The sequence below is a fragment of the Sciurus vulgaris genome (genome assembly GCF_902686455.1).
Source record: "Sciurus vulgaris genome assembly, chromosome: 19".
Classification (NCBI taxonomy): domain Eukaryota; kingdom Metazoa; phylum Chordata; class Mammalia; order Rodentia; family Sciuridae; genus Sciurus; species Sciurus vulgaris.
This window is the reverse complement of record NC_136480.1, coordinates 30,238,638-30,253,723: the sequence shown is the minus strand read 5'-3', so window position 1 is coordinate 30,253,723 and position 15,086 is coordinate 30,238,638. Positions and strand designations below refer to the sequence as shown.

General features: G+C 41.3%; 2 protein-coding genes across 2 annotated transcripts in view; one reads left to right on the top strand and one right to left on the bottom strand.

Moving 5' to 3' along the window:
- Positions 1 to 15,086, top strand: part of LOC306650222 (uncharacterized protein) — a gene marked incomplete at its 3' end in the record, with an annotated part of 207,263 nt that overhangs the window by 152,266 nt on the left and 39,911 nt on the right. The gene's annotated exons all lie outside the window — the stretch shown is intronic.
- Positions 12,080 to 14,622, bottom strand: LOC306650412 (protein CDV3-like). Its single transcript, XM_079122455.1, has one exon. The coding sequence runs from the start codon at positions 14,593 to 14,595 to the stop codon at positions 13,942 to 13,944; it is 654 nt and encodes a 217-aa protein (XP_078978581.1). The 5' UTR covers positions 14,596 to 14,622; the 3' UTR covers positions 12,080 to 13,941.

The following is a 15,086-nucleotide window of genomic DNA, read 5'->3' as shown; positions in this document are numbered from 1 at the left end:
AGTATATATGATTAAAATTATGTACATATATCATGGCAGTATTGTAAAGAAAGGTCTATTTTAATGTCCATGCTGATGTAACATTGTTGTTATAAAGCATCCTGGGTAATGGGAATAATTCATAAAGATAAGCTCAGAGAAATCCTGAGGCATGTCCCTTCCCAGCTGTTCTCTATCATGATCATGCCTGACATGGTACAGTCGAGGAAATCAGGGGACAGAATGCAAGCTCTCTGCCATCAGTGGGGTGAAGTGAAAGACACTCCTCAAGTTCGGGTCTTAAGAGTGTTGCCACCAGTGTAGTACCTGGATGTCCTCTTGTACCAGTTGCAAATTTTGTACCTTACACACTGGAAATTGGAAGCTGCCCCCAGACAGGATATTCTGTGTGTAAGGATGTGTAAATCACAAGGAGCTTAATATAAATTTCTAAAATAGTTCTCATTTGAAGAATCCACATCTGATAACAAGAAGGAAAATCTAAGTCAGCAGAGTAAAATAGATCACATATAAAATATAAGACATGTCCAAAAATATTCAGAATTTTTTTTTTGTTAGAGCCAATAGTGAATATTGGGGTGTCCTCATGGTTAAGGCTCCCTTTATATCTACATCAAGAAAATGTTTAGACATTGTGCCATCCTGCTGTCACCAGCATCATGGGCAGCCATATGATACATACATCATCATACCTGTTCCCCCAAACCAGTGAGAACATCTCAGGCAGTGGACATGAGCTGGAGGCCAGGACAGAAGCAGAGAGAATTACAGGAAGAAGACACCCCTCTGCAGTCCCCACTGCGAGTCTGGGTTCTTAGGACATTTGGGGTGGACAGATTCCAGGGTGAAGGAGTGAAGGGAACACACATCTGTTCTATCATCTCTAGTGCGAGCATCATCCTGCCTCTAAGGGATGAGATGACAAATAAATTCTATTATTTATTCACCAATTAGCATGTGCAGGCTCATGTGCTTTGGACTGTCATTATCACAAAGCTCAGCTTTGCCACTGTTGCCACTCTCGCCATTCCCCCCTTCTATTCACTAAGGAAGAAATGGACAAAGGGGATTTGGGTGGTGAGACTGGCCCTGCTTAAGCAAGTGGATTAGTTACTGAGATCAATGTTGGCAGCACCCTCTGCCTTTTGGCACCACTTGTGGTGAAAATCTATGAGCACTAGAGAGAAATGGCTGGCCCCTCAGGGAAGCCAAAACCATAACTAAGCAGGTGTGAGTCCTGCAGGCACATCTGCTGCAAAATACACAAATTTCAGCAATGTAAGGAGCAAAACCTGGACAAATATTTGGACAAATGAATGATATCTAGTGACTAGTCGAAGTGAGAATTATTGGTTGCTTTTTAAATTGCCAGGGTTCATGCTTACAGGTATAATATTTATATTATCACTATTTTAAATTTTATCCAAGAAAAGACACTAGAATAAAAGGTGTTCATTTAAAGTAAAGAGACAGGAAGCCCCCAAGATGCTTCTTTGCAGATCCCAAGTTGTCATTACTGGAAAACCCAAGTAGTCCTGCAGGAAAGTCAGTTTATCTGATTGATGTGATGAGGTAAGATTTAAGTCCTTCTCTCCTGATCCACAGCTTTTCCTTTCCCGTCTCATCTTGTACTTTGTGTCTTACTGAAAACAAAAGGAGGTATGTTCACATTTATCTGCTCATGCTAATGACATAAAAAAAATCAAGGTTTGTAAAAAAATATATATATACTGAAAGTTAAGTACAGCGACCAGGACAGGCTGGAATTTGAGTGACCTAAATATTCCTGTAAGCAAAATTGAATCCAGGCATTTCCATTGTGACAGAAATTGCAAAGGGCAAATTTTATTTTATTTTTTTAGTGACTAAATCTTTTTTTTTTTTTTTTTTTTTTTTGTGGTGCTGGGGATCAAACCCAGGTCCTTGTGCTTGCAAGGCAAGCACTCTACCAACTGAGCTATCTCCCCAGCCCCTAAATCTTAAAGAACTAATGAACACAAATACTTTTTCGCAAAATTGTGAATTATATTCTTTGGTGGTTTGGCCCATGAATGCAAAATTGCCAGCATATTCATTTGATTTTTTAAAAATGCTTAATGTATATCCAAATCTTTTCATTAGGATTATCTTATGTAACATTTCCTAGCTGATAGCGTACAGGGAAAGGGAATATTTAATTTGTAAAATTAATTTAAATGCAGACTTCACCTCAAGATTTAAATATATGTTTTATATCAGTGTGAGTTTCCACTCTATGAAATGAGGTTTTGATCATAGAACCTCATTTCCTTCTAAAGAATACAAACCTTACAATTATTCAAACTATGGACATCACTTACATTAAAAATAGTTCTTTTTGGTTTTCAAACATGACAGAAGCAATATTATAAGTCATAAAAATATTAAATTAAAACTTACAACTTTCTTGATAATATATATCCAAATAAATAATGTATAAATCTGTAGAATAGATATTATATGTAAGTTATTTCACTAGATGACATTAAATTTGAAAAAGTGGAGAATTAAAATTAATTGATATTCCCTACACAAAAACTTGACTAATTTCAGGAGGTTTTAAATTGAAGAAGCTGCGGGGGGGGGGGGGAAAAAAATAACAGAATGAATCAAATGCCATTACCATATGTAAATTTATGATTACACAAATGGTATGCCTTTACCATGTACAAACAGAGAAACAACATATATCCCATTTGTTTGCAATAAAAATAAATAAAGGTAACAAAATTAAAGAAGCTAACATTATAAAAAGAACTGTTGGATCTGATATCTCCTCTGCAACTAGTGGAAACCTCACTAGTAGACTCAAATTTTCTCCTTCCACAGCCTTTCTAGGATCCACCTGCACTCTAATTCTGCATCTGAGGAAAGAGTAGCATGAACCCAGATGGCTAAAACAAGGCAGGACTCCAAGCAGCTAAGAAGAAGCCAAAGAGTTTAAGATTTTAGGAAAGGGTGTTTTTAAGTCCTGTATCTCCAGGCCTGTAGTTTTAATGTCTGTAGAAAGGTGACAATATCCCACTAGAGAACAGAGAACTGTGACTTTCCCAGTGGAACATGTCACCCCTTTCCTAATTTTACTCTTGTTGATAACAGCAGTCCTGGGAGACCTGGGTTCAAAACTTTTTTCTAAGTGCCCTGGACTCATCTGGAGAGGAATCTTGTTTGGTATTATGTCCCAGTCATGTTGAGACATTTGATACTCTCATTTTTATCCTAAGATCAAATTAACCCAAACCCATTCCACAGTTTACATAGCCTCTAGTTTGGGGAGAAGGTTTTCTGGCAAATCCCGTGGTTTCCGAGTGGCTCTGAGAGTCTGCTTCCTACAGTGTGTAACAGACTCATATTCCCTAGTCTGTTCTCATATGGAGCGCCTGGATTCTGGGTTGTGTTGGTTCTGTATGCCACCATTTTCAAACTGGTAAATGTGTGTTACAAGCTCCAAGTAATATACTGAAATTAATCTAGTATAAAATGGAAAATAAACAAGTAGAGGCAAATTTAAAGGCCACAGGTTGAGGAGATCCCTGGCAGATTGAACATAGAGCTGAGGCAGAGCCCAAGCCAGTGTCTGCTCTAAGGAACCTGCATGATGAGCCCTCATCTTCACTAATAGAGGTGGATAAAGTCCTGCATTTTCTCTGTGAGAAGCCATGTAAAATTAGTATCAGTCTCCTGTGTACTTTATGAGAAGTTTTATAAAACATTAAAGACCAAATGGAGACCCGTGACCTAGAGTCAAAGCAAAGTAAAATCATTTAAAGCAGACCCACTGATGTTCAGGTATTGGAATTAGAAGAGAGGTCTTTATGGCCACCATTATCAATATGTGAAGGGTTAAAACAGGTATGATAACAAATACAAAATAGTTATTTCTAGAGAGAATGGGAAATTTGGACTAAATTGAAATATCTATAATGGAAAGTGTAACATATTTAGGCTAAAATTCCATATGGATGGAAAGTTAGAACAAATGCCAAGGCATGAGACCTCCAAAGCCACATGAAAGGAAAATAGAAAACAGGAGAAGAGCACTGGTGAACAAGATTTCCAGCATGTGTTCAATTACACTGTTCTCTTCTGGGCAGGAGGCAGCCCAGGGCTTCATGAGATTAAAAAAAAATTATCCCCACATGCAGCCCAATCCTGGTTCAGCCTCACCTCTGCCTTTGATGACCTGGACTCTGCTCTCCTCTATGGCATGGTAGAGGTCATTGATCACCAGTGCCTCCTGGAATCATTTTCCTCATGTACACTCTTCCCCTGGGAGGCTTCTGGAGTGAACCATGGCTCAGAAATGGCCAGTGTCCCCCTAACTTTTTGGAGTGTCCTTTTTTGTGGAACCAGGAGGAGCTCTCTGGAGAGGTAGTGAGGTGTAAACAAATACCCTTGTTCTACTGTGGACTCTGTGTGACTTTGGGCAGGTGAGGCCAATCTCTATCTACATTTCCTTAATTTTTAATAGAAAAATGACTTCATCCCTAATTGTGAGAATGAGGGTTAGATACACTAATAACTCTGCTGTGGCTCCAACCAGTTAAACAAGAATCTTAAGCATTAGGACTGAGTCTTTATATTTATAAAAGCTTTCATGGTGATTCTCAGATGTAGTGTCTAGTCTAGAATAAATGTTAATGGACCAAGCTCTGGAGTGGATCAGCATGCATTTGAATTCTGGCTACTTATACATGTACAGTCTTGAATAGATCTTTAACCACTCAGAAGCTCTGTTCACTCATCTAAAAGATAGGGCTGAATCATAGTAGGTACTTGGTACACTGTGAGTGTTCCCTAAGCCAGGGAAGAACAGGTATTTTTTTTCCACTTAACTGGTGGAATACATGGTGGTAGCTTCTTGCCTGCCCCAGCATTGGCACTTCAAACAGATATCTGTAAGTGAGTAAGTTAAACTCAGATATTTGTTGAGACATAAGTGTGAGGAAGTATTATCAGTTACTAAGAATAAAGCTTGTGACTTTTGTATGACTTTAGAAACTTCATTTCTCATCCTCCTTTGCAGGTAGTTGTAGCCATGATTACATTTTGACTAATAATACTTACATGGAAACCACATCTCATTGGTCTTTAGCTTTTGGCTTCCATTAAAAAAAGTTAATTAGTGCACTACAGTTATTCATGTAGGATTCATTGTGTCATATATTATGTACACATAATTTTGTCAATTTAATTTTCTAGTACTTTCCATCACTTTCTACTTCCTCCTCCAATTTCCTTTTCTACTCTGCTTTTCTCCTTTCTATTTTCATAAGCTCCTTTTATTTTTCTTCTTTTTTCCTCCCTCTCTTTCATCTATGGGAGAAAACATTTGACTGCTAACTTCCTGAGTTTGGTTTTCTCATTTAACATGATGCTCTCCACTTCCATCCATTTTTCTGCAGATGACAAAATTTTCTTCTTTGTGGCCATGTAAAATTCATTGTGTACACATGCCACATTTCTTTATCTGTTCACTTTTCCAAAAGTTTAGAATTCTTCCATTACTAGGTTATTGTCAATAACAATGTTATATATATATATTTTTCTGCATGTATTTCTATAATATTCTGACTTACGATCTTTTGGACAAGTAGGGATGTAGTGGGGGTCATGTGATAATTCCATTCCTAGACATTTGAGAAAACACTATAGTGATTTCCACATTAATCGTAGTGATTGACAATCCAACAGTATATAAAGTTTTCTTTTATCTTCCTCTTTGACAGCATTGATTATTATTCATATTAATGATGAGTGACATTGTAATAGGAGATAAAATCTCAGTGTTTTGATTTGAATTTCCCTGAGTGCTAAAGATGTTCAACATTTTTTTTCACATATTTGTTGACTATTTCTGTTTTTTCATTTTTAAATTTTTTTGAAGCAATGCCTTTTTAGTTAATTGGCACTTTTATTTACTGGGTATAGGGGGTTTGTTAATGTTCTTGTTTCTTCCTATATTCTGCATATTAATCCTCTGCTGGAAGAGAACCTGGAATTTTTTCTCCCATTCTGTAGGCTCTTTTCACATTTTTAATTATTATTTTTTGCTGCACGGAACATTTTTAATTCGAAGTCATCCCCCTTACTGATTCTTGATTTTATTTCTTGAGTATTAGCTGTCTTAGTAAGGAAGTTGTTTCTTGTGCCAGTCTCCTGGAGTTGATGCTATTTTTTTTTCTTGAAGCTGCACTATTTCTGGTGTGACTTCTAGGTCTTCAGTGAGCTTTTGAGATGATTTTGTGTATGCAGGGTGAGAAATAGGGACGAAGTGTTACTCTTCTACATATGAATATCCAGTTTTCCCAGCACCATTTATTAAAAAGCATTTTTTTTAAAGATTTTCTTGGCATCTTGGTCCAGGATCTGGTGACTGTAAACATGTGCACAATGCCTCTGCCTTGTACTCTTTTCCATCGGCCTTCATGTTTATTTTGGTGCCAGTACCATGCTGTTTTTGTTACTAGAGCTCTGTAATGTAAGTTGAGATCAGGTATTGTGATGACCCCAGCATTGTTCTCATTGGTCAGTGATGCTTTAACTCTTCTAGATCATTTATTCTTTTGTATGATAGGATTATTTTTTTCCAGTTTTGTGAATAATGCCACTGGTATTATGATGGGGATCACACTGGCTCTGTATACAAGGATAATATGGCCATTTTAACAATATTCTGCCTACTCAAGAACACTGAACTTCATTTCATCTTCTAGTGTCTTTCTCTCTCTTTAGAGTTTCATAAGTTTGATTATAATCTCCTTAACCTCTTTGAGTGGATTTATTTTTGGAGAATTCTTTAAAGTGTATTGTGAATGGTATTTTTTCCTCTCTTCTTTTTCAGTGGATTCATTATTGATTATCTACAAAAGAAATTGAATTTATGTTGATCTTGTATCTTTCTCTGTTTTGAATTTGTTTGTCAGTTCAGATGTCTTCTGGTGGAGTGTTTTCATTCTTATGTAGGATCATATGATCTGCAAACTGATCTTTTGACTTCTTCCCTTCCTGTTGGTATGTCTTTGGTTTTCTCTTCTTACCTCTATGCTGTGGCTAAAATTTCCTGTGCTGTATCAAATAGGAATGGAGAGAGTAGGCATCCTTCTCTTGATCCTAATTTAGAAGAAATGCTTTCAGTTTTCTTCTGCTTGGTGTGATGTTGGCTTTGAGTTTGTCATATATAGTCTTCATGATGCTGAGATAAGTTGCTATTGAGCCTAATTTCTTCAGGGTTTTTATTATGAAATGGCACTTAAATTTTGCAAAACTTGTTCTGCATCTATTGAGATGATCATGTAATCTTGCTCTTAATTCTACTTATATGGTGAATTATGTTTATTTATTTGCATATATTGAATGACCCTGGCATCCTGGTATGAAACGAAATGGATCGTGATGTACAATCTTCTCAACATGTTTGTGAATATGATTAGCTAATATTTTATGAGGTATGTTTGCAACTATATTCTCAGACAAATCGCTCTACAGTTTTCTTTGTGTAGTCTGTCCTTATGTGGTTTTGGTATGAAAGTTACATGAGCACTGTTAAATAGATTTTGAAGCATTTCCCTTCATTTTCTGTTTCATGGAGCAATTGGAGAAGCAATAACATTAGTTATTTTATAAATGTGTGGTAGAATTCAGCTGAGGCTACATAAGGTCCTCTGCTTTTCCATTTTGAATCGCTTTAAAATATTTTTTTAGTTTAGTTCAATGGTGCACACCTGTAATCCCAGGAGCTTTGGAAACTGAAGCAGGTGGATGGTAGATTCAAAGCCATCCTAAGATCAAAGAGTTTGTGTATCAAATAAAATATTAGAAAAAAGGGCTGCGGATGTAGTTCAGTGGTTAAGAGCCCTTGAGTTTAATCCCCAGTACAAAAAAAAAAAAAAACATTTTTATTAGTGATTCATAATTATCTTAACAGTGTGTTCTTCGTAGTATATTCATGTATGTGCAATACATCATTTGATCAGTCTCATTCCTCAGTGCCTCAGTGAGGAATCCCTCTTATCCTCCCTCCCTACAAGCCTCTATCGTGCTCTTCTTCTTTCTGTTTTTGTAATATCCACTCTCTTTTCTTCATTCCATTTTTGTTTCTATATTACACATATTAGAGAAAACACTTGATCCTTTATATTCTGAATTGGGCTTATTTCGCTTAGCATGATGTCCTCCACTTTCATTCATTTCCCACAATTGACATAATTCCATTCTTCTTTACAGCTGAGTACAATGATTACACTCTTGAAGAGATGTGTAGATGCTATTTCCTGGGAATGTCACCTATCAGCACACAGGACCTCCCATGTTCATTCCCAGGTGGATGTCATGTGAACGAGCAAACAGACCCACGAAAGAGAACATAATATCTGAAGCATATAATGGCCTCCTGGCTGTGGTTTTGACTACTTGTACATCCAATGAGCAGCCTGGGCACATCCAGAGGGTCCTTCATTGTCTGCATTGACAACTAATCTATGTCTGTGGCACAGGTTTCCGTGATAGTTTTGTTCTTGAGAGGAAGGAGTTAGCCTGAAGGTGAAAACTCACCATCCTATAGGTGTGCCCATCATCAGACTAAAGCAGTGCACCATCTTTCTCTGTCCTAACAGGGTAAGATGAGGATTCTCTTTGGGCATTTTTTTTTCTTCTTTCTTTTTTCCTGGTCTTCAGAGCAGTTTATTAGTAATAGACAGTGGTCGCACCAAGAGGCACCAGTCAGTGGCTGCACCATGTAAACAGTAGAAAGCTCTATTAGTAGAGCAGGAAATTCAAGGGAGCCACTAGAAAATGGTGGCAAATAGGCTAAAATCTAGAATGTTCATTCCAAGATTCTTTGTATAAATCTTTTTACTTTATGAAGTAAATACACTGAGAAACAGTGAAAATATATTCACAGTCATTTCACGTGGAAACTACCAAAACATTTAATTAAAAAAAAATGTTTCTTTGCCTCCTTCTTTCAAAGAAAAACTTAAATATGACTTTAGTTTTTAAAAAATACAATAAGGAAATAATTACATTCTTAGTCTGAAAACATCTTGTAACTTATAGCCAGGGTCAATGAATTCTGAATATTGAGAGTGTAAAAATTAAAATCAAAATGTAAAGTGAGTATTTTCTTTCTCTTTAGAAAATCAGCTAGAAAGATGATCTTGTTCAAGCAACTTTGGTTCCTACAGATGATGGTCTTGTAGGTACCTCTGGGAGTGTCCCACAGGGCAGCAGGGCCTGGGTCTCTGTGTGCTGCAAAGCCAGTGCCCTGGTGTCTGAGGTGGCCTTGGCAGCCACACAGCCCAGTAGGGCCTGGGCCTCCAGTGGTGCTTTCTATTTTTCCTTCCAGCTTCACAGTATGAACCAAGCCCACAGGTCGATGAGAAGACAGTAAGAGCAGGACTAAATTCAGTTGTCTCTTTAAAACCAAGTCATGAACTAAAAGTGTTGTACCCCTTAAAAATCATTTTAGGAAATGGAAAAATAAGAGGAGGAAGATGGTAAGTGATCCTCTGGATGCTGCATGACAGTGTGAACCTTAGGATGTCCTGCCTGCAGTGATTTTGGCAGAAGCTTGCTTGACACCTGCATGACCAGCAGGGTTGCCTGGCCCCAGTGGGGGACCCTGCAGCATGCAGGAGGCAGATGTTGGTGGCAAAGGAGATCACCCCTCTGGCTGTGGGGAGGCTACTGGCCCCTTGCTTCTGCTCACCCTCGGGATGTGCTGTGCAGAACACGTGCAGGGCTGTGTGAACCTACTGTCCCTATAGGGGCTTCAGTATTCTCCTTTGCAAAGGAGCTGTGTTGGCAGGCCTCTCCTGGGTCCTGGGGGCCCACCCTTCGGAACCTGTGCACCAGGTGGCACCAGACAGCACCTCTGAAGCCCTCTGGTGACCAAGGCTGGCACATGTGGTGTTGGTATGACCACTAACCCACCAGCACAGATCTATTTAGAAACAGCCAAAGAAATCTGGGGACAAGCAAACAAAGTGGACACCAGGCTGGACAATACCTAGGTACACACAGGAGGAACGGGAAAGAGACATATGTGCAACTAGTAAGCATCACTGCAAGTGAAGAAGGTAGGTTTCCAGAAGGCTCCATGCATGCAGGCCCACACTCACCTGGATGGTCACTCTCACATCTAAGCCAGGTGATCAACCACACCAAGGGTCCACAGCCCTGGCAGCATTCTACTCCTGTGTGAATGGCTGGGCAGGGAACAAGACTACACACAAACCTAACAGTGGGGTGCTGGCTGGTGATATAATGCCAAGTTGTGATCCAAGGAGAACCACAGGAATGACAAGTGACCTCAGAATAAGGCCTGAGCCCACAGAGGGGCTGCTGTGTCTCTGTTCTAGCCACAACTCTATGCTGGCTGACCTCCTGCAACCCCATTGTGAACAGGCCCACCTGCTGAACTGATAGTTGAACATTGGAAGAGCCCTGACTTCATCAGAGGCTAACCAACCTTTGCACACTGGGCATGAGGACAGAGGCTATGGAGTGCTTGACTGTTCAGAGGCTGGCTGGCCTCAGCAGGCATCTGGGAAGATGAGGCAAGGTGATCAGTCACCTCTGAAATGTGCCTCGAGTCACCGGTGTGCACAGGTATGTTACAACTCTATTCACTGAACATATACAAATAAATAACTTATTTTGAATTGTATACTTTAAACTCACTTTCTCATCACCTAGAAACATCAAGGGACACAGAATACACTGCAGAGTCAAAGGTCAGAGCTCTGCCTTCCACAGGACCCATTTTAATGGCTCCACAGGACTGACACAGTTGATTTTGGTTTGCATACTCCTCAGAAGACTTGTGGCTGTGACAGAGGACTACAAATATAGGGTTTGAAACCTGAAGTGCCTATAGGAGCCTTCAGACCCAGCTACAAACCCTAGCACCAAAGAGTTGTGTCCTCAGATGAGACTCCTGAGGCCTCAGGTCTCAACCTGAGTCACAAAACTTGTCATGGTGTGCCCAAGGCCACTTCCCATGCACACACTGCTGAGGTTCCACCCACCAGGTCATAGCTGTCCCCAATCATGGCCAAGACCAGGACTTCAGTTGGCCACAATCACAAACTTGGCACAGTGCTTGTGACAAAGGTGGTCCCAAATCAGAAGGGCCTGAAGTAGAGAAAGTCCATCTGACCTGCAGGCAGCAGAAATGTATGGCAGGTCAAACCTTCCCTTTATGGAAAATTAGTGTCACAGGAGACAAAGATGTCACAGCTTCCTGTGATGAAGGGGAAACCCTCCCAAGAGGGATGGGGCACCCCCCATGACAGTCAGCTGCTGCCCCTCCCAGGCCTCCCTCTGTGGGTTCCAGCCTGAGGCCCCTGTGGTTGAGCTGGTGTGTGCTGCAGAGTGGGAATGCCATGCAGCTCATGAACCAGAGACACTCCTGGCAGATGGCTTCCCAAAAAAATCATGTTTCAAGTGGACATGAGTCAAGCCTCCTCCAGTTCTGCTACAAAGCTCTTACTCACTGGAGACTGCCTTCCAGCTACACAGCAAGTCAATACAGTCCTGCAGGGCCAGAGGGTGTGGTAGCAAATCTGATCCTACTGCAAAGGTCTGAGGATGCTGACACTGGGTGAACCAGGACAGGGGAGAGTGTGGGAACACTGCTTCTGGCCACCTCTTCCTCTGGCTGACAGGAACATGCTGGCTATGAGCCGGAAAAAGGGTACTGGTTTTGAGAAAGGTTTTTGTGTTGCTTAAAATGCCATGTAGATATCCATGTGGACGATTCCACAGGTGAGAGCAGAGGGCTGGGAAGAAGACGGACACTTGTGAGGCAGGGGAAGTGGAGAATGCTTCCTGCCATGATACTGAGGTGACCTAGTGTGAGATGAAGTTGGAGAAGCACAGGAACCATGCTCTGACCTGGGGACATGCCCATATTTAGCAAAGGTGAGAAGACCATGAAGGAGACAGAGTGCAGGGTCATTCAGTTAAGGGGATAAAAAACCAGGGAAATAGAACAACATGAATTTCTGGGAAGAGAGAATTGTAAAAAGAAAGGCAGGGACTCTTTTTTTTTTTCATATATTTACTTTTTATTGAATTTGTTAATGTTACAGAGTTTCTTGCACTGCCAAACCATGCCTGAGAATCCAAAGAAGGAAATGGTATAATGGACAGCCTCATCCACCCATCATACAGTATATTAAAACTTGATTCATATGCATTTTGAGAATTTCACAATCTTTTATAAAATTTTAACAAGAGTTGGAATTTAAATCTGCTGCAGGTCTTCAAAATTTCCAGTACAGTGTGCCATTAAATAGACCTCCTCATATTCATCTCAGTTCATTCCTCAACAACATAACCCAACAAAAGTTTGTGGGGAAAATGTATACTTTAAGGAAAAATATGTGGCTCCAGTTCCAAGAGATTACTCGTTAAGGTTTTTGGCTCCCAAATCATGTCTTCAGTGTAACCAAGAATCTTTTTTCTCATTTAATCATCCTACCTCTCCCCGAATGACTCAACTACTCATTCAAATAAATCAGAAGGCAGGCGTCCTACCTGCCACCTCAAACACCGACATTATTGCCCAGAAGTGGTAGCAGGTCCTGTGAGGAGACACTGTAGCCCTCCTAGAAGTCCAATTCCTGCACTGACGTTCACCAAGACTGAACTCCTGCAGAGGATGCCCCCTTACCAGGGCAGCTGCATTCCCCTCGTGTGCTTCACACTTGCCAGTAGCAAGGCTGCAACTCCTGCCTTTGGCGGGTGGATTTATTACAGAGAAACCCAAACTCTGCATCAAGTGGTCATATATTTCTACCGAATCAAAGATATAAAACTAGGAATTGCCAGACTGTCTCATTAGGTGGAAAGAAACTTTTCAGTAATCCTGGGGAGCTTCCACAAGTCCCTTTTATGGACTAAGTACTATTGGATAGCTTAAGCTGTAATTATTAATAAAAGCGCTACAATCACTGTCTTTTGCCCTGCCTTTCCAGATGAACACTATTAGACACATGAAAAGGCTGGTAACAGAGCTAGCGGGGACAATCACTGTAACTTTAGAATGTTTTACTACCTTAAAAATTTGGACACAAGTATGTAAGGAACTCTTATCAATGACCATACAAGACCCATGACACTTAAATGGGTTGTGGGTGGTTTTGCTTACATCACTGGACTCTTAAAGACAGGCCAGTGACTCCCTTAGCCTGAGCAGAAACCGCTCTCCACAGCAGTGTACTGTAAAATTTAGACCTGATTGGAGGCTTTAGCAGCACCTGAAGTAGAGCCTCCAGCATTCACTGCCCCTTATGTCAAAGGCTATTTGGTTCTACTCTAGTGATTGGCAAATTCAGGAGACATTTCACAATTCTAATGCATATTTCAGGTTACTTACCTAACCAAGCAATATGCTGTCAAAGAACTTATTCCAAGTCAAAGCAAAAAAGGCCTTAATGTGGAACACAGAAAAAGCACTATCCAAATAAAAAATTACTAAGAGAAACAAGATTATTCCCTCCCCCACCCCTCTTCCCACTTGGTGGCCCCAAGTTTGGTTGAATTTCATTTGTAGTTACCTCAGACTACAACTAAAAACTTAAATTATAAATCACGCCCCTACACAGATGATCTGAACACAGTTCTTTTGAGCGGCATGTTCCAGGAAGTATAATATAGCCACAGCCTACTACAGAGTATTCCTTAGGGTGGGGCACAGGACAGGTTAATTAAGGTCACTTAAATCTTCATCTTTAACAGCAGATCAGAACCCAGATGGCTGACTTTCTGCAGGATTTCTGATAGGAATCCAGTAGAGCTGGTTTCAAGGTTCACATCGACACTTTAATAGCTGTAACCTTCTTATCCAGAAGTTGTGATCCACATGAAGTCCACAATAAGTGCAGCAAATCTGAGGTAGTCAACCCTTACGAAGGCTCAGTATTTTCGGCTTTCTACATGCTTGGCAGTGGACTGCAGGGATGGGAACTGTGTGTCGCTGTATATTTCTGGTGGTCCTTGTGGTGTTTTCCTTGTTGTGGTTAGCCTGGCCCCAGGAGGCCTATACACACCACTAGTCATTGCTGGTTCTGGGGTTTCTGTAACAACTACTGGAGCAGGAGGTGCTTGTATCGGAGCTGTTTTATTCCAGGGACCTGAAGATTTTTCTACACCACCACCTCCGCCACCTTCTTCCCAGTTATCTCCTGGATCTTCTCTCTTTTCATTGTCATCTTCTTCCTTTTCACTTATCTGCATTGCCTGAACTCTGAGTCCGCTGTAATCAACCTCTTTCTGCTCAAATTCTTTCCATTCATCTTCGTCCTTCGTCACGGCCTTGGTGGCGGCCCCGGGGCCCGGGGCCCCCATGCCTGCGGTCCCTCCATCGCCCGGCCGGGACCCTGCGCCTGTGGTCCCGCCGTCGCCAGGCCTGGCCCCCGCGCCCGGCCCGCCGCCCGCCGCTCCGCTGCTCCCGCCCGCGCTGCCCGCCGCGCCTGCGGCGCTCGCCGCCCTGCTGCTCCGCTCCTTCTTCTTCTTCTTATCCCTCTTGGCAAAGAAGTTGTCCAGGCTCCGCTCCTCCGTCTCGGCCATGGCTGCGGCCTCGTCGGCCCGGATGGGTGGGGCCGGCGGCCAGGCAGGGACTCTTGTACTGAAGACCACTCAAAGTGAAGTTGAGGGCGACCAAGGAGGCTCCATTAGATTTGGTGCCATAGATGTTTCTGATGCTCTCAGTGACACCAGTGTCCACAGGTGGAGGGAACTAAAGCCACCTGGATGACTTATGGAAGAATAGAAGGTGGCACAGTGAAGACAACAGCTGGGTATCAAATAAGGAGGTTTAACAGAGAAAGCCTATCTCCATATGTGGTCATGTCATCCAGAGAGAAGTTCTGCCATGCCACACAGTACCACTGTGCACTGGCTCATGTGAAGGGAACTTAGGCATCAGAGCATAATTACACATTTCCTGTCCTCCCCAACACAGATTTCAAAAAGTTAATGATATGTTTTTCAGTACTGATAAAGACCAAAAAGCTGATGGTGGCAAAGCCATTGGCCACAAATATCTAGGTACAATGATG